At 36.1% G+C, this 27,651-nt stretch overlaps 1 protein-coding gene across 4 annotated transcripts in view; it reads right to left on the bottom strand.

Annotated features, from left to right (window-relative positions):
* The window catches only part of TMEM135 (transmembrane protein 135), a 259,277-nt gene that overhangs the window by 147,370 nt on the left and 84,256 nt on the right, over positions 1–27,651 (bottom strand). For 3 of the 4 annotated variants that reach the window (XM_023209221.2, XM_023209223.2, XM_023209224.2), the window contains one exon: positions 10,111–10,176. The exons of the other annotated variant lie outside the window; for it this stretch is intronic. In XM_023209221.2, the coding sequence (XP_023064989.2) occupies positions 10,111–10,176 (66 nt within the window). The remainder of the gene's footprint in view (positions 1–10,110; positions 10,177–27,651) is intronic. 4 annotated transcript variants of the gene reach the window in all.

The raw sequence follows: 27,651 nt of genomic DNA, 5'->3' as shown, positions 1-27,651 counted from the left end.
ATAGTTGTGGATCAAAATACCTAAACTCTGTCTTTTATTATCAACTACCAGTTCACGCACTGCTATGAACATAAGATCTCCATTTACTCACCCCAATATAGAAAATAATACAACAGATGTAATAAAATAAAAATAAGATTTAGAACAGGCTAATTCTAATAGGCTTATTTTGTGGCAAACATTGTGCTAGCTGCCTTATAGGCATCATCTAATTTATTTCTCACAAAGCAATGCATGAGCTTGCTGCTGGTCTGGTTACAGAAGACACTGGCAAAGTCCTAAGTAGCAGGTTATGACTCAGCCACCAGACTACAAAACTTTTTGAAAGCCAAAACTATTTTGGTTTAGTTTACAATTAAAACCCAGTATCTAGTAATCTACCTCACAATAATTATTCAGGGGAACAAAGAAAAAAGAAGGAACACTAGATCTGATTCCAGTGCCACGTATCGCATTTGCCTTTAGGACGCTATCAGTGAATATTTATTTGATTAGATTTTACAAGCCACTAGTTCCTGGCATTCTACAAGGCACCAGGTCTCAGAGATTTCATTATTTGAACTAATACTTTGCTTATTAAAGACTTACATTTTTTCCTGAGGTAGTGCTAGAAGGGAAGCAGTAAAGAAAAAAAATAATAACAAAAATATATAAGAAAAAATAGATTCAACAATAAAAATATATATTTGAGAGTTTACTTCTAGGTTTTCTTGTATAAAGAATTCACACTCAACAATAAGAAAATGCTTAGTTTCGTTAAATATAATACTAAAATTAAGTATAATAATTTTAGTAATGTTGGAAATATATCTTAATAGCTGAATAATCAAGTCTCTTTGTGAATAAGAAATATCAACTATGTAAATTGTATTATTTAAATATTCTTTATTTAATTCATGAATATTTTCATGAAAAAATTTAATGTCAAAAATAATTATCGCTGTATTAAATATCATGATTTAAAAATAACACCAATATTTACAACTATCAATAAAAATCTATAAAGATATACTTATACTAAACTGAAAGCTGATGAAATTAAAGTAGTATTTGCCACTTCAGTTATGTCTAAATAAATCTTTTACTTACTCATCAGACATATACTGAGATTTTTATCATGTGTCAGCCAGGTGTTAAACTTTAAGAAATAAAAATCCCTAACAAAGAATCCCTACCCTCAATGCAGCAATCACTCTAAAATTAAATATTCTATATTACTTATGTACAGCACGCTCCTGGAAGGTTAAAAAAAATCCATTCTAATAAATCATTCAGAATACCTAATACCATGTCATCATATAAAACAAAAGTAGGTTTTAAAAAATCTACTTTCCTTCTTGCCAAAACAGCAACAAACCTTAATACTCTGTTCTACTTTACATACAAAAATCTTTATATATACTTTAAATTTCTTTTCCATTTCTTAACTTGTTTTACCTCATACAGAGTGTACCCTCCTTGAGTTAAAAGAAGAAAGAATTAAAAAATACTTCTAATACAGTGGTTTACAACAGTAGCTAAGTATTAAAATCAGGGGACATTTAAAAAAATATAGATACTGGAGCCCCAAACTAGACCTCATAGACAAAGTCTTTGGTGATGGAGTCCAGGTACCTATAGTTTTGCAGAGCTCCACGGGCAATTCTCAAGCTCAGTTAAAGTTGACAACCACAACTTTAAAGGCTTAATTAAGCGCAGGGGTTCCCAACCCCTGAGAGATGGGCAGGTACTGGTCCCTGGCTTGTTAGGAACCAGGTCACACAACAGGAGGTGAGCAGCAGGCAAGTGAGCATTACCGCCTGAGCTTGGCCTCCTGTCAGATCAGCCGTGGCAGTAGATTCTCATAGGAGCGTGTACCCTATTTTGAACTGCACATGAGAGGGATCTAGGTTGTGTGCTCCTTATGATAATCTAATGATGATTTGAGGTAGAACAGTTTCATCCCAAAACCAAGCCACCCCCATGGAAAAATTGTCTTCAACGAAGCCAGTCTCTCGTGCCAAAAAGGCTGAAAACCACTACCTAGGCAGAAAGAGTATACAAAGCTGCCTGTAAACAGAAAATGTTAAAGCCATATAGGACCTTAAAGATCATCTAATCGGCTCATTTTCTGAGGTATAAAGCTGAAGTTGTGAGGAGTTCAGTAAACTGTCCAAGGTCTAGCAAAGTCTGCTGACATGCACACTCGTATTTTTTCATTACTTCTCTTAGCTGATATTTTTGTCATGAGGTTACCTAAGAATCCGTGCTTAACAAACACATTCGCAGTACTGGCTTAGCATAGGACGCTGGCTACTCCAGTTGGGAGACAGAATACTAATTCTTGATTCTACCACAAGCTTATCAATACCCTAAGCATTCATATCATAAATTCTCAGGGAAATGTTATTTGAAAAAAAAAAAAAAAAAAAAGAACATTACACTGTCTTGAACCTGAAATACCTCCTTTGGAAAAACAGTGATAAGAGTAACAAAAACGTAAAGTTGTTTTGATGTATGAATGAGCTGGATAATTGTAATTATAATGCACCTAGAGCATATAATAGGCACTCAACATGACACCATCCACACTGCTTTCCTTTTTGATTCTGCAATTAAAGTTACCTGTCCCTAGTACCTCACTTTAATCCTTTTCATATTGTTTCTCCTAACTGGCAAAGACTTTTGGCCTCTTCTCCTTGATTAATGCTCATCAGTTTCTTCAAAGCTAAGTTTAAAGATGTACCTTCTTTGCTCTCTGGCCAGGGCATCTCTGAAAGAAAGGCAGCAGCCCTAGGCAGGGGCTTATAGATAAAACTCCCATCTCCCTGGGACAGAGAACCTGAGGAAGAGGCAGCTATGGGTGCAGCTTCTGCAAACTTAAACGTTCCTGCCTGGCAGCTCTGAAGACAGCAGCGGATCTCCCAGCACAGCGCTGGAGCTCTGCTAAGGCACAAACTGCCTCCTCAAGTGGGTCCTTGATCCCCGTGCCTCCTGACTGGGAGACACCTCTCAGCATGGGTCAATAGACACCTCATACAGGAGACCTCCGGCTGGCATCTGGCAGATGCCACTCTAGGACAAAGCTTCCAGAGGAAGGAACAGGCAGCAATCTTTGCTGTTCTGCAGCCTCAGCTGGTGATACCCAGGCAAACAGGGTCTGGAGTAAACTTCCAGCAAACTCCAGCAGACCTGCAGCAGAGGGGCCTGACTGTTAGAAAGAAAATTAACAAACAGAAAGGAATAACAGCAACATCAACAAAAAGGACATCCACACAGAAACCCCATCAGAAGGTCACCAACATCAAAGAACAAATGTAGATAAATCCATGAAGATGAGGAAAAACCAGTGCAAAAAGGCTGAAAATTCCAACACCAGAATGCCTCTTCTCCTCGAAAGGATCACAACTCCTGGCCAGCAAAGGAACAAAACTGGACAGAGAGTAAGTTTGAGGAATGACAGAAATAGGCTTCAGAAGGTGGGTAATAACAAACTCCTCTGAGGTAAAGAAGCATGTTCTAACCCAATGCAAGGAAGCTAAGAACCATGAAAAAAGGTTAGAGGAATTGCTAACTAGAATAACCAGTTTAGAGAAGAACATAAATGACCTAATGGAGCTGAAAAACACAGCACGAGAACTTTGTGAAGCATATGCACGTATCAATAGCTGAACTGATCAAGTGGAAAAAGGATATCAGAGATTGAAGATCAACTTAATGAAATAAAGCATGAAGACAAGATTAGGAAAAAAAAAAAAAAAAGAATGAAAACGAAAGAACAAAACCTCCAAGAAATATGGGACTATTTGAAAAGACCAAACCTACGTTTGATTGGTATACCTGAAAATGATGGGGAGAATGGAACCAAGTTGGAAAACACTCTTCAGGATATTATCCAGAAGAACTTCCCAACTTAGCAACAGAGGCCAACATTCAAATTCAAGAAATACAGAGACCACCACAAAGAAACTCCTCGAGAAGAGCAACCCCAAGACACATAATTGTCAGATTCACCAAGGTTGAAATGAAGGAAAAAACGTTAAGGGCAGCAGGAGACAAAGGCTGGGTTACCAATAAAGGGAAGTCCCTTAGACTATCAGTGGGTATATCTACAGAAACCCTACAAGCAAGAAGATAGTGAGGACCAATATTCAACATTCTTAAAGAAAATATTTTCAACCCAGAATTTCATATCCAACCAAACTAAGCTTCATAAGTAAAAAATAAATAAAATCCGTTACAGACAAGCAAATGCTGAGAGATTTTGTCACCACCAGGCCTGCTTCACAAGAGCTCCCGAAGGAAGTACTAAATATGGAAAGGAAAAACCAGTACCAGCCACTGCAAAAACATACCAAATTATAAAGACCATCAACACTATGAAGAAACTGCATCAACTAATGGGCAAAATAACCAGCTAGCATCATAATGACAGGATCAAATTCACACATAACGATATTAACCTTAAATGTAAATGGGCTAAACGCCACAATTAAAAGACAGAGACTGGAAAATTAGATGAAGAGTCAAGACCCATTGACGTGTTGTGTTCAGGAGTCCCATTTCACGTGCAAACACACACATAGGCTCAAAATAAAGGGATAAAGGAAGATTTACCAAGTAAATGGAAAGCAAAAAAAAGCAGGGGTTACAATCCTAGTCTCTGATAAAACAGACTTTAAACCAACAAAGATCAAAAGAGATAAAGAAGGGCATTACATAATGGCAAAGGGATCACTGCAACAAGACGAGTTACCCAATACAGGAGCACCCAGATTCATAAAGCAAGTCCTTAGAGACCTACAAAGAAACTTAGACTCCCACAAAAAAAACAGTGGGAGAGTTTAACACCTCATTGTCAATATTAGATCAATGAGACAGAAAATTAACAAGGATGTCCTGGACTTGAACTCAGCTCTGAACTAAGCAGACTTAATAGACATCTACAGAATTATCCACCCCAAATCAACAGAATATACATTCTTCTCAGCACCTCATTGCACTTACTCTAAAACTGACCACATAATTAGAAGTAAAACACTCCTCAGCAAATGCAAAAGAACAGAAATCATAACAAACAGTCTCTCAGACCACAATGCAATCAAATTAGAACTCAGGATTTAAAAACTCCCTCAAAACCACACAACTACGTGGAAACTGAACAACCTGCTCCTCTATGACTACTTCGTAAATAATGAAAGTAAGGCAGAAACAAATAAGCTCTTTGAAACCAATGAGAACAAAGACACAACGTACTAGAATCTCTGGGACACAGCTAAAGGAGTGTGTAGAGGGAAATTTATGGCACCAAATGCCCACAGAAGAATGTGGGAAAGATCTAAAATCAACACCTTAACATCACAATGAAAAGAACTAGAGAAGCAAAAGCTAACAAATTCAAAAGCAAGCAGAAGACAAGAAATAACTAGTATCAGAGCAGAACTGAAGGAGACAGAGATACAAAAAACCCTTCAAAAAATCAACGAATCCAGGAAGTGGTTTTTTGAAAAGATCAACTAAATAGATAGACTGCTAGCTAGACTAATAAAGAAAAAAGAGCAGAATCAAATAGACTCAATAAAAAATTAGATAAAGGGGATATCACCACCGATTCCACAGAAATACATACTACCATTAGAGAATACTATCAACACCTATATGCAAATAAACTAGAAAATCTAGAAGAAATGGATAAATTCCTGGACACATACACCCTCCCAAGACTAAACCAGGAAGAATTTGAATCCCTGAATAGACCAATAACAAGTTCTGAAATTGAGGCAGTAATTAATAGACTACCACACAAAAACAGCCCAGGACCTGACAGCTTCACACCTGATTTCTACCAGAGGTACAAAGAAGAGCTGGTACCATTCCTTCTGAAACTATTCCAATCAATACAAAAAAGGGACTCCACCCCAACTCATTGTATGAGGCCAGCATCATCCTGATACCAAAACATGGCAGAGACACAACAAAAAAAGGAAATTTCAGGCCAATATCCCTGATGAACATCGATGAAAAATCCTCAATAAAATACTGGCAGACCAAATCCAGCAGCACATCAAAAAGCTTATCCACCATGATCAACTCAGCTTCATCCCTGGGATGCAAGGCTGGTTCAATATATGCAAATAAATAAATGTAATCCATCACATAAACAGAACCAATGGCAAAAACCACATGATTAACTCAATAGATGAAGAAAAGGCCTTCGAAAAAATTCAACACCCCTTCATGCTAAAAACACTCAATAAACGAGGTATTGATGGATCATATCTCAAAATAGTAAGAACTATTTATGACAAACCCACAGACAATATCATACTAACTGGGCAAAAGCTGGAATAATTCCCTTTGAAAACAGGCACAAGACAAGGATGCCCTCTCTCACCACTCCTACTCAACATAGTACTGGAAGTTCTGGCCAGGGCAATCAGGCAAAAGAAATAAATAAAGGGTAGTCAAATAGGAAGAGAGGAAGTCAAATTATCTCTGTTTGCAGATGACATAATTGTATATTTAGAAAACCCCATCATCTCAGCCCAAAATCTCCTTAAGCTGATAGGCAACTTCAGCAAAGTCTCGGGATACAAAATCAATGTGCAAAAATCACATGCATTCCTACACATCGATAATAGACAAAGAGAATGCCAAATCTTGAGCAAATGCCAATTCACAGTTGCTACAAAAAGAATAAAACACCTAGGAATACAACTTACAAGGGATGTGAAGGATCTCTTCAAGGAGATCTACAAACCACTGCTCAAGGAAATAAGAGATGACACAAACAAATGGGAAAAACATTCCATGCTCATGGATAGGGAGAATCAATATCGTGAAAATGGCCATACTGCCCAAAGTAATTTATAGATTCAATGCTATCCCCATCAAGCTACCATTGACTTTCTTCACAGAATTAGAAAAAACTAAATTTCGTATGGTGCCAAAAAAGAGCTCATATAGTCAAGAAAATCCTAAGCAAAAAGAACAAAACTGGAGGCATCAAACTACACTACACTGTCAGTACAACTACACTGACTTCAAACTACACTACAAGGTCACAGTAATCAAAACAGCATGGTACTGGTACTGAAACAAATATATAGGCCAATGGAACAGAACAGAGGCCTCAAAAATAATGTCACACATCTACAACTATCTGATCTTTGACAAACCTGACAAAAGCAAGCAATGGGAAAAGGATTTCCTATTTAATAAATGGTGTTGGGAAAACTGGCTGGCCATATGCAGAAAACTGAAACTGGATCCCTTTCTTACACCTTAAAGTCTAAGTAAGTGAATTATTGTACATTGAGGGCAATTATATTGCATAGTAGAATCAATGAACTTTGGAGACAAACGTTCAAATCCTAGCTCTCCAATTTCCTAGCTATTTGACCACAGGCAAAATGTTTAACTTCTCTAAGCCTCAGTTTACCTATAAGATGACCAGTGTAATTTCTCCCTTGGAGAGTTAAGAGGAAGATTTCTAAAAGATAAAGTATCGCTCCTCTGCTTAAGACCTCCTATAATACATTACAACCTATAAAATAAGTTTTAAACACCTTCAAAGACTATCTTACTTTCAGAAAGGGGAAAACGTTCTCCCATTTCAAAATTTCTTCAAATATCCAAGCAGAAATGTCCGGTAAGTAGACAAAATACAATATTAAAGCCAGAACAGGGAGGAAGAAACATGCAAAGTTTATTGTCATCATGCATCTGGATAAATTCGCTGAAAGACTGGTATTTTTGGAATTTGGATATACCAACTTTTTTTCTCTTACCTGATATACTCATCATGAGGTTACCTATGAATCCCTGCCTAACAAATATTTTTGCAGTACTGGCCTAGTACATTTTTTTAAAAGGCCTAGGACAAATAAATTAAGCACTTGCCACTTTCCTCCCTTAGCATATTATAAATTTTCCAATATTGATAAATATAATAATTTCAGTGTGTATTTTAAATAATCTCTTAAATTATTAACCTTTTAGTTTATATCCTACTCTCAAACAGATTATCTACCATTGTCCTCATACTAAAACACAGTTTAAATTTAATACAATCCAAGTGGAATCGGGACACTGGTTAGTTTCAGACTCAAGCTAAACAAAGTATTTCCACACTCTCCCAGACTTTTTCCTTTTTCCAAGTATTGATAGAATTGTTTCCCCCATCACAGAGTAAGCTTCCCTAAAGTCAGGAATCATGGCACCCATTTCCACCATCTCAGAAAATCTATGGAGTGTGTGTCTGTGTGTGTGTGTGCGTGTGTGTATTCAGTAATATCTTTGTTTTGTTTTGTCTCCTCTACTTCCAAAAATCAAGTCATGAAATTAAAACTAATTAGTGGCCTATCCTAACTGCCATTTAATGAATGCTTGCTACACATCACTCTGTACTTTTTGAACCATAAAACATTATTTTATCAACCCTAACATACCACAGACAAATTTCCTGAGAACCAAAAAAGTCAGTGGGGAAAAAAAGAAATTTCCTAATTTTAGAGACATTAAAATGTGAATAATAGCAGATGGTAACTCTGAGGTGCCATTAATTAGAAGACACATTCCATTTTCAGAGCTCTTAAAATGTAAGAAAAATATGTGCATCTTACACTTTTAACCTCATTATAAAAACTGGAGGTCAGAGAGTGCTTAACCACTTTGTCTGACAGTAATACTTGTTAACCAGGTTGGCCACATGGAACACCACCTAATAATTAGTAGAAAAATGAATCAAAAGCCAGCTATTTAAACTATTTCCTCCCTATTAAGTAAAATAAGTATATATCCAATGTGTTGATATGCTCAGATGATTACTTATACAACTGTATTGCATATATTTCCCTAACCGTCCTATAAAAGAAGGTAAGTTCAACAGTTCATTGCCCATCCTATGAAAAAAAATATAGTAATTAGTAAAATCTGAAATTCATTTTTAGACATTATAGGTAGATTACTATGTCTGACCGTATTGCTGTAAGTTTTCTTTTTTCAAAATGACACCACATACTTCAATGTTTGAGAATACAAAGGGATCAACTAAGTCTTTCTGTATAGACAAAGTATATGTTACAAATTATACCAAGGTGATTTGCCAATATAAAATTAAATATTTAGAGTGTACATACTTTTCAAATGTTGGCACATTTCTGCCTAATGAGCAAATACATCAACCAACACATTTATAGTTATGAATACAATTTTATTCAACTCCTTAGATACTTCCACTATTAAATATTTAGGTTTCTGAATTATAAATACTACATTAAATAACATCAAACTTAATTCAAGAATAGGGAATTGTAAGGGCTAGGCATGGTGGCTCATGCCTGTAACGCCAGCACTTTGTGAGGCTGAGGCAGGAGAATCGCTTGAGGCCAGGAGTTCAAGACCAGCCTAAGCAACATAGCAAGACTCCATCTCCCCAAAAATAGGGAGTTCTGTATTTTAGCCTTAAATACTTGCCAACAGAACAGAAAAAGGAACATAACAATGTGGTGTTACATTTGGCCTCAACCTAAATTTGTATTAGTAAAGGAGAAAATAAAGAAAGAGCAGACAGTGTGGTAATTAAGCTGGTAAAAATTTTAAAATGAAAATTAATGTGAGGTGATAGAAAACTCTTTTAAAGGATTCACAGGAGCATTTTAAAAAGTCAAAACTTAGCATCTGCAGACAAAAATCCTCTCCAGCTTTCTTCTCCCTCTCCCTCTCCCTCTTCCTTCCCTTCTCTCCACGTGTGGTAAATGTTCAACATTTCCAATTATTTTATCTTAAGAAATAAGTATCAGTCCTGTATAACACAAAATAGAAAGCAAAAGGTAAGGGGTTCTTTTTTCATTAAAAACATTTGTAGAAGTTACTAATAAAATGTCATTTTTTCAGGTAAAGATATTTGATAACTAAAGGTAAAAAGACAGTAATTTGTTTTCAGCCTAAGATCTGGTTCCAATATGACTATGAATTAAAATGGATTTGTTCAGGTACATTCAATATTATATATATCAGATATCTCTCTATTCCTTAGACAAAGCATCATAGATTTCATCACATTTTATATTTTAAAAATCGCAAACTATAAATTAACAACTAATAACTATATGAAAATTATCATCTTACTTCTCCATTTCTTAATGTTGTGATGGTTCCTCTTGCTACACCCATTCTGAATAGTGTTTCTGTGGCCTGTAAATTAAAAAAAAAAAAAAACAGCAAAAATATATAATCTATAATCTCTCCTCAATTGTATATCCCACGCCCTAAATGTGAAAAACATTCAAAACTATTATATATCCAGCAACTTCTAGGGAACCATCAATAAGTGGTATGTGCCTATAGTCCTAGATACTCAGGCAGGAGGATCGCTTGAGTCCAAGAGTTCAAGGCTACAGTGAGCTATGATTGAGCCACTGCACTCCAGCCTAGATGACAGAGTGAGACCCTGTCTTTAAAAAAAAGAAAAAGAAAAAAGAAGAAAGAGAGAAAGAAAGAAAGAAAGAAAGAAAGAAAGAAAGAAAGAAAGAAACAGAAAGAAAGAGAAGAAAAGAGAAAAGAAATGCAACTAGAGAACTATCTACAAGGCACACTAAGAGCTAGAAGTTATAAATTATACCCCAGAAATATCATTATCACAATCTTTTAAGAGTTCAAACTTAATTGTTTCAAATGGTTATTTTGATAATCTGGTATTCTTCCAGGACTACAGTTTCAAATTAGTTTGCTTAGATACGTTTAAACCTTAATTCAATGAACAAAAATTAAGTTCAAATTTAGCATTTAAATTCAATTTGGAAGTTATCATTTATTCTGAATTTAGTTTCCATTTGAATTTAGTTAAAATCACTTATTTGCTACTAAGATACAGAGAGGAGATGAAGTAATTTAGTAATGTCATATATTAAGTGACACCCCAAAATAGTTATTGCTCACTATACACTAACAACGAACAATCAGAAAAGGAAATTAAGAAAACAATTCCATTTACAATAGCATCCAAAAAAATCCTAGGGAAAAATAAAACAAGAAAGTGAAATGCTTGTAATCTGAAAACAACAAAACATTGCTGAAAGAAACTGAAGAAGACACAAATAAATAAAAAGACATCCTGTGCTCATGGTTTGGAATACTTATTATTAAGATGACCACACAACCCACCCAAAGTGATCTACAGATTCAATGCAATCCCTATTAAAATGCCAATGGCACATTTTGCAGACATACAAAAACCCATCCTGAAATTCATATAGAACGTTAAGGGACCCCAAATAAACAAAACAAACTTGAAAAAAGAAGAAGAAAGTTGAAGGACTCACTTTCTGATTCAAAATTTACTACAAACCTACAGTAATCAAAAATATTTGGTACTATCATAAAGATGGACTTTTAAGACAACGGAATAGAACAGAGAACCCAAAAATAAATCCTTGCATATATGGTCAAATGATATTTGATCAGGATAAAAAGACTATTGAGTGGACAAAGGACAAACTTTTCAAAAGTACTTAAAAAAACTGGAAATCCATGAAGCTGTCCTCACAGGCTTAACAAGAATTTTGAATAGAAATATAGTTATAATTAAGCATAAATCAGCTGCACTTTGACCCACTTCCTTGTAAGCAAAAGTCTAGAAACAGTACATACTTTCCATTTGAATAGCCATCGTTACTACAGATAGAATTTCTGACACTAGGGTTGTAAGACTTTTTTTAAAGATAGATAGGGTCTCTGATGTTAGGATCATAAGGCTTTTGCTTATTCAAGATCTAGAATACTTAAGCAGATCCTGAATTCCAGTAGAACAGCTGACATCAACCAACTTAAAGATCCCCAAAGTGGAACCAAAACAGCATGAGAATACAGTTCCTTCATCTCCATGTCCCATGACCTCATCCTACATTCTTGGACTAACCAACCATCTCCAAACTCCAGCACACTCTAAAAATCTTCAAACCTCTAGCCCCAAACTCCACAGGGAGATGGATTTGAGGTTTCCTCTCATCTCCTCGGTCAGTGGCCCTACAATTAAACATCTGTCTCTTGGTGTACTGACTTGCTATACATACTGGGCAATGGACCTATTACAGTTACATCCACAAATAAAAGAATGAAGTTAGACCTTTACCTCTACCATATACAAAAATCAACGCAAAATGGATCAAAGACATAAATTTAAGATCTAAAACTGTAAAACTCTTAAAAGAAAACATAAGGGAAAAGCTTTATGACATTAGATTTGACAATGATTTCTTGAATATGACAACGAAAGCACAAGCAACAAAACTAAAAATAGGCCGGGCGCAGTGGCTCACGCCTGTAATCCCAGCCCTTTGGGAGGCTGAGGCGGGTGGATTACCTGAGTTCAGGAGTTCTAGACCAGCCTGGCCAATGTGGGTGAAACCCCATCTTTACTAAAAATACAAAAATTAGCCGGGCATCGTGGCACACGCTTGTAATCGCAGCTACCCGGGAGGCTGAGGCAGGAGAATCGCTTGAACCCGGGAGACAGAGGTTGCAGTGAGCCAAGATTGCACCACTGCACTCCAGCCTGGGCAACAAGAGCAAAACTCAGTCTCAAAATAAATAAATACACAAATAAACAAACAAATAAAAATAGGTAACTGGATTTCACCAAAAATTAAAAACTTTAGTGCATCAAAGGACTCTATCGACAAAATTTAAAAACAACTCATGAAACAGAAAACACCTGCAAATTGCATATCTGATGAGGAGTTAATATCCAGAGTATATTCAGAACTCCTACCACCCAACAACAAAAACTAAACAACCCAATTTAAAAATGGGCAAAGGACTTGAACAGAAATTTATGCAAAGAACATATACAAATAGCCAATAAGCACATGAAATGATGCTCCACATCACTAATCATTAGGGAAATGCATATCAAAACCACAATGAGATATCTACCACTTCCCATCCATTAGAATGGCTATTATCAAAAAGACAGAAAATATCAAGTGTTGAGAAGGATGTGGAGAAATTGGAACCCTTGTGCACTGCTGATAGTAATGAAAAATGGCACAGCTGCTGTGGAAAACAGTAAGGCAGTTACTTTAAAAATTATACATAGAATTATCATATGATCCAGTTACCCTGCTTCTGGATATATATCCATAACTACTGAATGTAGGCTCTCAAAGAGATATTTGCATACCCATTTTCACAGTAGTATTATTTACAACAGCCTAGATGTAGATGCAACCCAAGTGTCCATCAATGAATAAATGAATAAACAAAATATGGTTTATATATACAATGGAATATTGTTCAGATTTAGAAAAGAATGAAATTCTGATACGGGATACAACATGGGTGAACACTGAAGATATTATGCTAACTGAACTAAGCCAGAAGCAAAACAACAAATACTGAATGATTTACTTATATGAAGGATCTAGAGTAGTCAAATTCATTGAGACAGAAAGTAGAACAGTGGTTACTAGAGGCTGAGAAAGGAGTAATGGGGATGTACTATATGATGGACATTTCAGTTTGATAACAAAGTTCTAGAGACGGATAGTAGTAGCGGACGCACAACAATGTGAATTTACTTAATGCCAGTGAACTGTACACAAAAAAAATGGCTAAAACAGTAAATGTAACATTGTATATATTTTACCACAATTAAAAAAAAATAGTTATTGCTATTTCCAATGCTTCCCCATCTTACAATTGCTGAGGATTTAGACCCTAATAAAACATTCTTTAGGATTGTACCTAAAAAGTATTTAATGGAAAAATCCATTGATAGAGTGTAGAACACTGTAATATACAGAAAGAAAAGGATATTGATTTGTTAGTCTAGAATTTATTGAACAATTATTTCATAAGCACTGTAAAGGGCAAATTGAAGGAATTAGCAACAGAGTCAATTTGACAATGCCCTTATTTTTAAAGAGTTTACATCTAGGGGACAGTGGGAGCAAACAAATACAGAAATAAGTAAGTCATATGCATGTGAATATGGGAAATGAAAAACTTAAGCATAATAAGTATATGAAGAACAATGAGGTAGAAGGGATATTTTAAATAGAGTAAATCAAGGGTGGCCTCTTTTAGGAGAAGATAATTGGGACAAAAACTAAATGAAACCATAAAGTGAATAGCCAGTATGGATATTACAATGATAATGACAGTAATAATTGCTGACACTAACTCAATACCTACTATTTGCCAAAATCCCCTCTACAAGATTTCAACATATCAACTAATTTGAAAATTGGAGGAAAGAAGGTTCTAGTCAAAAGACCACAAGAGCCTGTAGGTAGGATCATAGTTGGCATGTTTGAGGACAAATAAGATGGCCAGTGGGGCTGAAGGAAAAAGACTGTATGAGATGGTTGAGACTGCATGATGGTTGAGACCAGAAGAGGGTGCATGTTCCTCTGTTCAATATGTGTTTTTATTTTTCTAGCCTGGCATAAAAGGAATGCATTTCTAACCTTTAATAATCAAAAATATGTAAATCGAAGGATGCTCTACTAAACATAAATTTTAAGAATTTATAAACTAGAAACATCACAGAATTTTAAATTTAAAAACTAAACATACATCTAATAAAATCCAGGGGTACAAGAGGTGGAGAACTGGAGAAGGGGTAAGGAAACTGATATATGTGGGAGATATATATAAAAAGATGCCTAACAGATATTATGGAACTGGACCTCAGGGTACAGGTAAGAACTATCAATATCATTTTGGTGTCATCAATGTATAGTTGATTGTAACCAGAAACCTTGACAAGGCAAATCAAGAAAGTTAAAGAGAACAAAAGAACAATACGAAATAACAACATATAAAATGAGGCAAAAGAAAAGGATACAGCAGGGAAGGCTCAAAAGTAACATGAGGGTCGGGTATGGTGGCTCATCCCTATAATTCCAGCACTTTGGGAGGCCGAGGCAGGTGGGTTACCTGAGGTCAGGAGTTTGAGACCAGCCTGACCAACATGGTGAAACCCATCTCTACTAAAAATACAAAAAATTAGCCAGGCATGGTGGTACATGCCTGTAATCTCAGCTACTTGGGAGGCTGAGGCCTTGAATTCCCTGGATTCAAGGGAATCGCTTGAACCCAGGAGGTGGAGGCTGTAGTGAGCCAAGATTGCACCATTGCACTCCAGCCTGGGTGTCAAGAGTGAAAATCCAACTCAAAAAAAAAAAGTAACATGAGAATCAGAAGGCATTCTAGAAAAATAAAATCCTAGAAGTCAAGAGTAAAGAATTTCAAAATGAAGAAAAGCCATTACGTTAAATATACTACAGTGATCATACAGACTTAACTTTACTCCTTCCAGAAATACTACAAAAATGACAGAAGGAAATAAAGGAGTATAAACCACAAAGAAAAAAAGAACGCAATAAGGGAGTTGACAGAACACAAAAAATATCAATGAAACTTTGGAGCATGCACAAGAGAGTAAAAGACTTAACAGTACAAAGGTAGCCATAATTTCACTCTCTGAAGAGTCAGAAGACATGCTAATTTGTTCAGCAGAATCTTAGGAATTAGAAGCATCAATAGAAAGGCACCAGAAGGCCAGAATGCAGGTAAGACTGAGAACTGGTGGACTGGCTGCAAAGCAGTCTAAAAAGGAGTTAGACTCCTCTCTTCTTGTCTGCCCAGTTAAATACCGATCACCAGATGCTCTAAAGGGAATAAACCAGAGTTAGGATAATTAGGACAGGAGTGAGACACCATACTAGTAACGATGGGATATTAAGTCAAACCATACATAGCGAATTTTAGGCCACCATCCATCCCAACTCACCACCTACCATATCTCTTTCCATTGATCCAAAAGCAGTGGAACTATGCTTATATCCCAACCACTTTCCCATTCTTAAGGTAGGTAATAAGAGGATCCCTCTCTAGGAAAAAAAAAAACAAAAAACAAAAAACAAAAAAAACAGCCCAAGAAAAAAGACCCACAAGATGCTAACTTTTGGAAATTACACACTGAAATAGGTAAAGACCCACAAATAGAAACAGTGAGTTTCCAATAAGCTTCAAAGGAACTTTTAAATAAAAAGACAAACAAGAATCAATAAACATTTAAGGAATTCCTTTAACATGAAAGATAGAGCAAAATAAACAGAAAAAAGAAATTTGGAATAAATAAATGGAAGATCAAAAGAAATTTCTGAAAAGTACACACAAAAACACATCCACTGCAACCATAAAACAAGAATAGTATGTTATAAGAAAAGGAACACTTTAGAGAACTGAAGGACTCTAATAAATTATAGTAGCAAAACTATAAATTTTAGTAAAAAAAATTCCAAATAAAAGTTGAGAAACTCTTCCAGGAATTCAAACAGAAAAACAAAGAAATAGAGTAGAGGATACAAGATTACACTAGGATATTTCTCAATACAAGGATATAAATTCCCAAAGTGAAAGAGCCTGCTAAGCACTCATACTCAGCACGGTGATTTTTTAGAGACCCACATTAAATCACATCCTGAAATTTCATTAAACAAAGAAACAGGAATCAAAACAACCCAGGACTACTCAACAGCAATAATTGCAACTAGAAGACAATAAAATAATGCCTTAAAATTTGGAAGGCAAGCAATTTCTCACATAGAAATCTGTATTAATCAAACTCTTAATTGTGAAGACAATATAAAAATATTTCCAGATCTGCAAGATCTAAAAACATCTACCTCCCAGCCACATTCAGTAAAATACAGAGTAAATCCAAAAAGACAACTGGGATTCAACAAATTACAGAGGTAAACGGAAGTACCAAGCAGTCAGACAAGACGGGAACAAGATAACAAACTTCAACAAATGATGAAGCTCCACAGAGGGAAAAATGTAACTGAAGAATTAGTAGGTGTTCTTGATAATACCGAAAGGAATCTTATGTCACAAAGTTAGGAAGTGAGTTAGTAATAGGTACAAAGAAACTAGGCAAATAAAAAGTGAGGCAGTTATTAACTATGAAAAAAACATAAGGTAGCAAGAAAAGTTGTACAATGGCTCAGCTACCAGTAATTGTCACATAGTTGGAACAGAATATGTTAAACATTAAATACTATTTTAAACAAAATTTATGTATTACCATATCGTGAACATCCCCACACCACCCTTGAGTGTAAAGAAAACCAAATTCCCATCTTCTGTAGTAGGAAGTCAGTAATGTGTAAACCAAAACAAGAATAACAGTGTAGGCAAGTTAATCTAGATATCACAAAGCAACAGAGGAAATAAGGCAAAGACTGCAAGCGGTTGCCTCTGCACTGTGGAATTCATGTGTTAGAAGGGGTGGAAAAGAATACTACTATTTTCTGTAACCTTTGCAGCATACCATTTTACTTTTTTTTTTTTTTTTTTTTTTTTTTTGAGATGGAGTTTCGCTTTTGCAGGCTGAAGTGCAATGGTGTGCTCGGCTCACTGCAACCTCCACCTCCCAGGTATAAGCGATTCTCCTGTCTCACTCTCCCAAGTAGCTTGGATTACAGGCATGAGCCACTACGGCCAGCTAATTTTTTTGTATTTGGTAAAGACAGGGTTTCACCATATTAGGCTGGTCGCTAACTCCTGACCCTCAGGTGATCCACCCGCTTTGGCCTCCCAAAGTGCTGGGATTACAGGCGTGCACCACTGCGCCCGGCCACCATTTCACTTTTAAACTACACATAAATATTTAATTAAATTTTGAAAAAAACTTTAATAGAAGTAATCAACAGTGTCCAATAGGTCAAATTCTTTACAATTTTAATAGAGCAGTGCAGATGAGAATATAGTTGAGAACTGAATGAGAAGATATAAATTGTACAAGTAAATGTGAAAAGTTTGACAATAAAGGTAAAGAAGGAGATTGAGTTGTGGCTAGAAAGAGAATCACACTTGAGAGAAAATTGGTAACAGGATATTTTCAGGACAGAAGAGATTTAAACACGTTTTTACTGGCTAAGTAGAAGTCAGTGTTCAGTAAGGTGAAAGAACTTACAGATACAAGAAGGAAAATGGCTATGACTGAGAAAGATTCCTGTTTGAGACAGGATTAAGAACATACATAGCAATCTGTTGTCTATGTTAAAAGGATGCAGGTGCAAGTATAACTAAACTCTTTTCCTCTCCCTTTCCCTGACCTTCTCCCACTGTGTAAATTTTCCCCTTTTCTCTTCCCCTTCCCCCTCCCTCTCCGTATTAGAAGAAAGAATAAACTTCTAAGAATGACAAAGACACTAACATAAGGACAGGGGTGAGAGTATAGGAACATGTAAGTAAATAGAACACAGAATCGCTAAGTAGTACTTACGCCCAGCTAAAGTTGAAAAACACAAATCTTAGTTATGGCATTAGAAAAATAGAAAGATTCACAGTTTAGAAACTGTCCGAACAAAGTTAAGCAAGGCTATACACTTTATTAGTAAAATACAGCATGTAATTTATAAATAAGAGCAAAATTTTTTCTAACTTCTTTTAAATGAGAAGTAAGAATATCTGGAACATTTCTCCACATGCATAAACACACACATACATACACACACACAAAGATATGGGGGGAGTTGGTGCTAAATTAGAAAATTTTTAAAACGTTTAAGGCAAACTGTTAAATTTTGTAAATTCAGCACAATATGAATATTACTCCAACCCACAATTCATTGAAAGATTTATAATAGGCCAATAATGGGCAGGCGAAGGGTTATTCACATACTCAAACAAAAATTATAAATTTACTATGATAGATTTTTATTACAGCATATATAACTAAATGTTGAAAGGTCTATCTATTCTCAGAAATTTTTCTTAAGAAATACATTTCTCACCCATTATGTTCTTATGTTTATTCTATTCTTAATGATACATATATTAAACTACATCTTCAATCTTCCTGTTTCTTTTTTAATTCTATTTAATCTAATGATATGATTGTTAACAGTCCTCCTATAGGTCAGGCTACTTACTTTATATATTTGAGGAGCAAAAGGGGAAAGGCACAGGCAGCAAGCACTTAAAATAAAGTATGCAATAGTTTCTCAAAACCAGATCAAATTACGTTCTTTCTCATGTCTCAAAACCCTAGGCAATCTGAGGATCAAATTCTTTTTCGGCACCTTCTCCAGTAGAAGAAGAATACCAAATTCAATGTTTTGTTCCCAACTTACTTATTTCATCAGCTCTTCCGACCAACATTTTTAAGAATATCTCATTCTAATAGCATTCTGCCAACTCAGCTAAGCTTCCTTTGTTTCTATGGGAAAGCACTGAAGTGTACATCTTTCTTTTGACCTCTGCCAAAGAGATTGCTTTTTTATTTCCTTGTACCTAAACAACTACTAACAAGGGTCAAAAATAATGAATTCAGAGCTAACTCCCAGCATTTGAAAATTTACCTATACCAAATTATTGATTGAAATGACTCTTTCTTTTGAGTTTTTATTACATCTAAGATGATTAATACTAAAAACATTCATTCATTCTATGTCAGTGACAGGGGAAAATAACTGTCTACAATGTCTTTGTTTAAAAATAAGTTAATGGCGTGTGTGGTGCCTCACGTCTGTAATCCCAGCACTTTGGGGGACCGAAGCAGGCAGATCACGAGGTCAGGAGTTCAAGACCAGCCTGGCCAACATAGTGAAACCCCATCTCTACTAAAAATATGAAAACTAGCCGGGCATGGTAGTGCATGCCTGTAGTCCCAGCTACTCAGGAGGCTGAGGCAGGAGAATCGCTTGAACCCAAGAGGTAGAGGTTGTAGTGAGCCAAGATCGTACCACTGCACTCCAGCTCGGGCAACAGAGTAAGACTTTGTCTCAAAAAAACAATCATAAGTTAACAAGAGACTGCTTTAAATAACAGTGCTAGATAAGAGACTTAAGAGACATAAAACCTAGATGTAATAAATGCAAACTTCTAGATTGGACTTTTGTGTGTATGTTTTTGTGTATATGTGTGCAAATCAAAAAGATCTATAAAGATGTATGCTGAGGTGATAACAGTAGTAATCTCTGGGTGATTTTCTTCTTTAGTTATTTTCTATGTTCTGCTAGGCATACACACTGTTTGGTAATAATAAAAATAAAAAGTAACAATAACAGTTAGCTGGGCACAGTGGCACATGCCTATAGTCCCAGTTACTCAGGAGGCTGAGGCAGAAGGATCCTTTGAGTCCAGGAGTTAGAGGACAGACTGGGCAATATACAGAGACCTCTTCTCTTAAAAAAGAAGTAACAATTTTTGTTACACTAAAAGATAAAAGTTTTGTTTGTTTGTTTGTTTGTTGTTTTGAGATGGAGCCTTGCTATGTCACCCAGGCTGGAGTGCAGTGGCGCAATCTCGGCTCACTGCAATCTCCACCTCCTGGGTTCAAGTGATTCTCCTGCCTTAGCCTCCCGAGTAGCTGGGATTATAGGAGCCCCACCCACGTCCAGTTAATTTTTTGTATTTTTCATAGAGACAGGTTTTCACCATGTTGGCCAGGCTGGTCTCGAACTCCTGACCTCAGGTGATCCACCCGCCTCAGCTTTCCCAAAGTGCTGGGATTACAGGCGTGAGTGACCACGCCCAGCCAAGATAAAAGATTAAAGCAGAATTTTGGAACAATGTAAAATGTTATAAGCAGAGGTAGTTTGAGTAACTCCTAAAGTGAAAATAATCAAAATTCAACAGAGACTCATGTTTCTATAGTCCAATACTTTTTAATTCATTAAACCAACATACAGTAAGTAAAATAAAGAAGAAATATACACTTAATATAGAGTTAGTGGTTTGTTTGTTTGTTTTCCAAGATGGAGTCTCGCTTTGTCACCCAGGCTGGAGTGCAGTGGCATGATCTCAGCTCATGGTAACCTTTGCCTCCTGGGTTCAAGCGATTCTCGTGCCTTAGCCTCCCAAGTAGCTGGGACTACAGGCACACATCACCATGCTGGGCTAATTTTTATATTTTTTAGTAGAGACAGGGTTTCACCATGTTGGCCAGGCTGGTCTCGAACTCCTGACCTCAGGTGATCCCCCTGTCTTGGCCTTCCAGAGTGCTGGAATTATAGGTATGAGCAGTATGATTATAATACATTTCAATCATCATCTTACAACACCTTTAATCACGTAGGCATCATCTGATAGAAAGATTTCAGTGGGTCAATTTAACATGCAATTTATAAATATAAATACAAAAATAGTTGTATTTAGCAGATATTTATTTCCTATTAGGCAACTAGATTTCTAGTTATCTCATTTCCAACTGCTTACTACTTGGGCAACCTTAGGCAGGTCATTTAAACTCTCTACACATTGATTTTTGTCTGTAAGATGGTCACAGTTAATTTCAACCTGCTTGAAAGTGGCCAATGCAGGTATTAATACATGTGAAAACACTCCATAAAGAGTTAGAGGACGTAAAACATTGAATCCAACGTAAAGTTTAGTACAGCACTTTTTGAGATTAATAGATGTTTGACAAATACTAATTTTGCCTTTTCAAATGTAAAAATATGGGATGGATTAATGAAAAAGCAAAAACAAAGGAACGCTAATCATGGCTGTGAATAGAAAAAGCAAAAATCACCAGGTAGAGTGGCTCGCACATGTAAATAGCCTCCCAGTTACTCTGGAGGCTAAAGTAGGAAGATCGCTTAAGGCCAGTTTTATTTTCTAAAACATAAAAATAAAACAATTAGCCTGGCATGGTGGTACACCGCTCCCAACTACTCCAGAGGCTAAAGCAGGTTCATATACAATCAACCAATTTTTTTCTGAGACTGAGTCTCACTGTATTCCTCCAGGCTGATCTCAAAAAACTCCTGAGTGCAAGTAATCCTCCTGCCCCAGCCTCCTGAGTAGCTGGGATTACAGGCACATGCCACCACACATGGCTTCCACTGATTTTTGGCAAAACTGCCACAAATACACAATGGGAAAAGGACAGTGTCTTCAATAAACGGAGCTGGCAAAAATGGATTTTCACATACAGGAGAATGAAATTAGACAAGTATACAAAAATCAGTGCAAAATGGATTAAAGACTTAAACATAGGCCTGAAACTCTAAAACTACTACAAGAAAGCATAGGATAAAGACTAAACAACATTGGTCTGGGCAATGATTTTTTGAATTTCATCCCAAAAGTGCAGGCAACAAAAACAAAAATAGACAAATGGGAATTACATCAAACTAAAAAGCTTCTGCACAGCAAAGAAAACAACAAAGTAGAGAGACGACCCATGGATTGGGAGAAAATGGTTGCAAACCATCCATCCAATAAAGAATGAATACCCCAAAAAGGTAAGGAGCACAAACAATTCAACAGCAAGAAAACAAAAAATTCAATTGAAAGAATGGGTAAGTGTTCATTTGGAGAAATGAACAGACATTTCTCCAAAGAAGACATACGAATGATCAACAGATATATGAAAAAAAAAAAAAATCAACATCAGAAATTAGCAGAGAAATGCAATTAAAACCACAATGATGTATCATCTCACACCTGTCAGAATGGCTTTTATCAAAAAGATGAAAGGTAAGTATTGACAAGGATATGGAGAAAAGGGAAACTTTACATACTCTTGGTGGGAATATAAATTAGTACAGGCATTATGGAAAAAAGTATAGAAGTTTCTCAAAAACACTAAAACTAGAACTGCCATATGACCCAGCAATCCCACTGCTGGGTATTTACCCAAAAGATTTGAAATCAGTTTGTTGAAGAGATGTCTGCACCCCTATGTTCACTGCAGCAACTATTTACAATAGCTAAGTTATGAAATCAACCTAAGTGTCCATCAACAGATGAATGGATAAAGAAAAGGTGAGGTATTTACATTATAGAATACTATTCAGCCTTTAAAATGAAGGAAATTCTGACATTTGAGACAACATGGATGAAATTGGAGATTATGCTGTATAAGTCGTACCCAGAAAGACAAATACCATATGTTCTCACTTATATGGGGAATCCGACACAATCAAACCCATAGCAGAAAGTAGAATGGTGGTTACAGAGGCTGGAGGTGGGGGAAATGAGGAGATGTGATCAAAGGGTACAAAATCTCTGGAGAAATATGGCTTTTTTTTTTTTTCTTCGTTTGAGTTCTATTGCACTGCATGGTGAATAGAGCTGATAATAGAGTACAGCACATTTCCAAATTGCTAAGAGAGTAAATTTCAAATGTTCTTGCCACAAAAAAGTTAAGTCATTGAGGTAATAGATATGTTAAACAGCTTGATTTAATTATTCCACATTGTACTCATAAGATTATAACATTGCTTTGTTCCCCATAAATGTATACAATTATGAATTGTGAATTTATAGTAAAAAAGAAAAACCATACCCAGACACATTACAAACAAAATTATAAAATCTAAATTAAAAAAAAAAACTCTTGAAAGCAGCCAGAAAACACACACACACACACACACACACTTTCACACACAAATTATATACAGTAAAACATTATAGTTAGATAGACTGAATTCCAAAGTATATTCCCAACTAGAAGATTAAAGGTAATACTTTCTTCACCACAAATGAAAAATTGACACTTGGAGTAATCCCTCATGATGAGAAACAGCAGTTCACATTACCAAACATTTCCCATGAAGGGAATAGCTTTCTTTCCTCAAAACAGCAAGGCCTGCAGGCAAATCAGCCTGCCACCTGTTTATATAAATTAAGTATTACTGGCACACCACCATGCCCATTTGTTTACCTATTGTCTATGGCTGCTCTCAAATTATAATAGCAGAATTTAACAGTTGCAACAGAGACTGTATGGCAGGCATAGCCAAAAATATGTACTGGCCCTTTAGGAAAAACAAGCATGCTAACCACTGATTTAATTTAACACAAAAACACCATATTTATCTACTCGGATAGGTATGCATTCATCAGGATAATTCATTGTAAATATTTACTTGTGTTTGTTTTTTCTTTAATAAGCAGTAACTTAGCAAATGCAATTTACAGCTCTACTAATAATTTCTGTAGTTTTTTAAATTTATACTATAATATTTTCCCAATATTTTTAACCAGGTACATATATTAGTTTTGAAATTTTAAAAGAAATTTATCAGGAACATCTAATAATGGTGAGGTAAAGGTCACATAATTCATCTCACAGAAAACAATGTAAAATCTGTACAAAAGTATTTAAAACAATATTGGAAAAACAACAAAATGCAAGCAGAATTTACTCATGAAACACTGCTACTGCATAATACAAGAAATGAGTTTTTGCCTTTCTTGCCAAGGGGTGCTCGCCAAACTCCCCAGCGGTTCTGACAGCAGAAAACTATACCCTTACCACATCAAAGTGGTTACATGTCAAATTTCAAAAATTAGAGCAACTATAGTTTAAGAAGGAAATTCTGGAGGGGAAAGATCCACAGGAAGACGGAGACACAAATTCTGAATATAAATTCTACTCAAAAGCTTGACTGACTGCTTAATTTGGCATACATGCGGGAAATACTCATGAGACTGACAAAAAGTCAGGCAAAAACCAGAAAGGGTTCTACAACTAAAAGACAAAGCTGCTCTGTGTTTGCTGCACCTTTCACTAAGTGTGTTCTGCAGCTGCACACAGCTCAGGTTAAAGAAAGCAAAAGCCTACTGGCTTGAAGTTTCAGAGGGCAGAACCTAAGGTTGGAGGACCAGTTGGAAATATATAACATAAAATGTCCAATTTCCAATCAAAAACAACTAGACACAAACAAAACAGGAAAGTGTGCTCCACAGTCAGGAAAAAAAGAAGAGAGGAGAGGGGAGGAGAGGGGAGGGGAGGGGAGGGGAGGGGAGGGGAGGGGAGGGGAGAAGAGAAGTCAATGAAGACCGAATCCAAATGGGTCCAGGTGTTGCATTTCAAAAACAAAGATGTCAAAATAGCTGTTACAAATATAGTCAAAAGTTATAAGAAAACATGTTCAAAAAATTCTTGGCAATATGTTATTTAATACATGGATAAATAAGGAATTTCAACAGAAAAAGGAAACTATAACAAAGAACTAAATGGAAATAACTGAGCTAATAAAGTACAATCACTGAAATAAAAATTTGCTAGATGAGCTCAACAGAATAGTTGAGATGACAGAGAAAAACAATCAGTGATCTTGAAGAGATACCAGCCATTTCTAATTTGAAGACTGAGGAAAAAAAAGACTGAAGAGAAATGAAAGACTCAGAGACCAAGAAGTATCAAATAGTTCAACACATGTAATTGAGGCTCCAACAGGAAAGGAGATAGAAAAGGAGGCAGAAAAAAGAAAAGAAAAGAAATAATTGTCAAAAAACCTCCTGAATGCTGAAGAAAAAAAGAAGAGGAAGAAAAGAAGAAGAAAGGAGGAAGAGTAAGAAAAAAGGAGCAGAAGGAAAAGTAAAAGGAGGAGAAAGAGGAAAAAGAAGGGTAAACGGGAATAAAGGAGTACAAGAGGGACAGGAGGGGAAGGGGTGAAGGAGGGAGAGGGGAAGAAGGAGGAGGAGGAGGAAATCTGGAAGCTAAAAGAACTCCGAGGCGGGGCGCGGTGGCTCATGCCTGTAATCCCAGCACTTTGGGAGGCCGAGGAGGGCGGATCATGACATCAGGAGATCGAGACCATCCGAGCTAACACGGTGAAATCCCGTCTCTACCTAAAAAAATACAAAAATTAGCCCAGCGTGGTGGTGGATGCCTGTAGTCCCAGCTACTCCGGAGGCTCAGGCAGGAGAATGGCGTGAACCCGGGAGGCGGAGCTTGTAGTGAGCCGAGATCGCGCCACTGCACTCCAGGCTGAGCGACAGAGCAAGCCTCCGTCTCAAAAAAAAAAAAAAAAAAAAAAATCCAAAAAGGAAAAACACACAAAGCAATTCGCACATGGATACATCATATTCAAATTTCTGAAAACCAAAGATAAAGAAAAAAATCTTAAAAGCAGACACTTTATACTTAGGGAGAGAAAACACAGTTAATGGCAGACTTCTCGACACGAATAGTAGATGCCAGATTGTCAACTCAGAATTCTATATCCAAAAATAACTATTTTTGAAAAATGCAAATGAAATAATAATTGAGATAGGGAAAAACCAAAAGAATCTTTTTCACACAAATCAGCCTTTTCCAGCAGCACTTACAGCACAGCTACATGAGGCTGCTTCCACAGTACTCCAGCCACAGCGTCAAGCCAGGCTCTCCTAAACTAGTTGCTGCTTCTGAGAACCTCCTGCAGATGATTTCCACAGTAGCTTCAGCTGCACCCCTAGGTAACTCTCTACCAACACTACCAACATGGCAGGCATTTTCTACAGACCTGCTCTAGCTCATCCATGCTCTGGCAAGAGTGGACTCTTCTACAGACCACCTGTGGCCCATGCCCTCTAGCAAGTTTCTACTCTAGGAGCAAATCATGAGTGACAAACTCTCTTTAAAGAGATCTGAAGAAAAGCCTGAGGGGGTGTGGGGAGGAGGACCCTCTCTCAAGTCCTTAGTTCCTTAATTTGTTAACCTCCCCTAGCTTTTACCTCCTACTGCTAGATCCCTTAGATTCCTCTTGTACCCCTTTTAGTAATTACGACACCTTTCAATAGCTAATTTTTCTTTATATTAAAACATAAAAGACTGCTGCTGTATAATGTAAGAACTGTGAGTTTTTGCCTTTCTTGTTATATTTTAATTTTTTTAATTTTAAATGTTTACATTTTTAATATTAAATTTTTAAAATTTTTCCTGTTCTAATAACTAATAGAGCTTCTGTCTGCAGGGTGGACACTGCTATGGAATGAAACTTCTTCAATTTGACAAGGGACAACTATCATCAGACTTGTAAGTGAAATAACTTTCTACCTAAAGTGAGAAATAAAGTCAGGATGGCCACTCTCACCACTTCTATTTGCTATTCTTCTGGATGCCCAACCCAGTGAAATAAAACATGGAAAAGATATTATAAAAATAAACATTGGGAAATAAGCAAAAAAAACTTTCCAAATGCACACAGGACATAACTGTGTAGGTAGAAAAATCCTAAGAAATGTTTAAGAAAGTGATCTAGTCGTAAGTTTACCCAACTCATTAAAAACAATGTACATATTCAATACACAATTGTTTTCTGTATCCTACCAAAAAACAATTTAAAAATGAAATTTTAGAAAACATTTCCATTCCATTAGAATACAAATATATTAAACATCTAGGGATAACGTTTAACAAAAGAAGTAAAAGATCTAAACACTAAAAACTGAAAAATAATGCTGCAAGAAATTAAAAACCTAAGAAAGTGCAGAAATATGCTATGTACATAAACAAGGAGATTTAATATTATCAAATCTCCTCAAATTGATAATAAAGTCAAAGCAATCTCAATCAAAACCTAACAGGCATTCTTGCAGAAAATGACAATCTGAGTATAAAATTTATATAAAAAATGCAAAGGATACAAGAGAGTCATAACAATGTTAAAAAAAAAAAAGAACAAAGTTGGCAGACTTATTTAAAGACTGACTAAAAGATTCAAATAATCAAGACAGTGTGGTATTGGAATAAAGTTAGAATTCAAAAATAGACCCAACACTATATGTCCAATTGATTTTCTACAAAGATATCAATATAATTCAATGGGGAAGCAACAGTTTCTTCAACTAACAGAGATGAAACAACGGAATTTCCAAATGGAACTATATAAACCTCAACCCATACCTCACTCCATAACAAAAACTAACTCA

The sequence above is a fragment of the Piliocolobus tephrosceles genome, chromosome 13 (genome assembly GCF_002776525.5).
Source record: "Piliocolobus tephrosceles isolate RC106 chromosome 13, ASM277652v3, whole genome shotgun sequence".
NCBI lineage: Eukaryota > Metazoa > Chordata > Mammalia > Primates > Cercopithecidae > Piliocolobus > Piliocolobus tephrosceles.
Note: the sequence above shows the minus strand (reverse complement) of the source record. Positions and strands in the feature narration are given on the sequence as shown.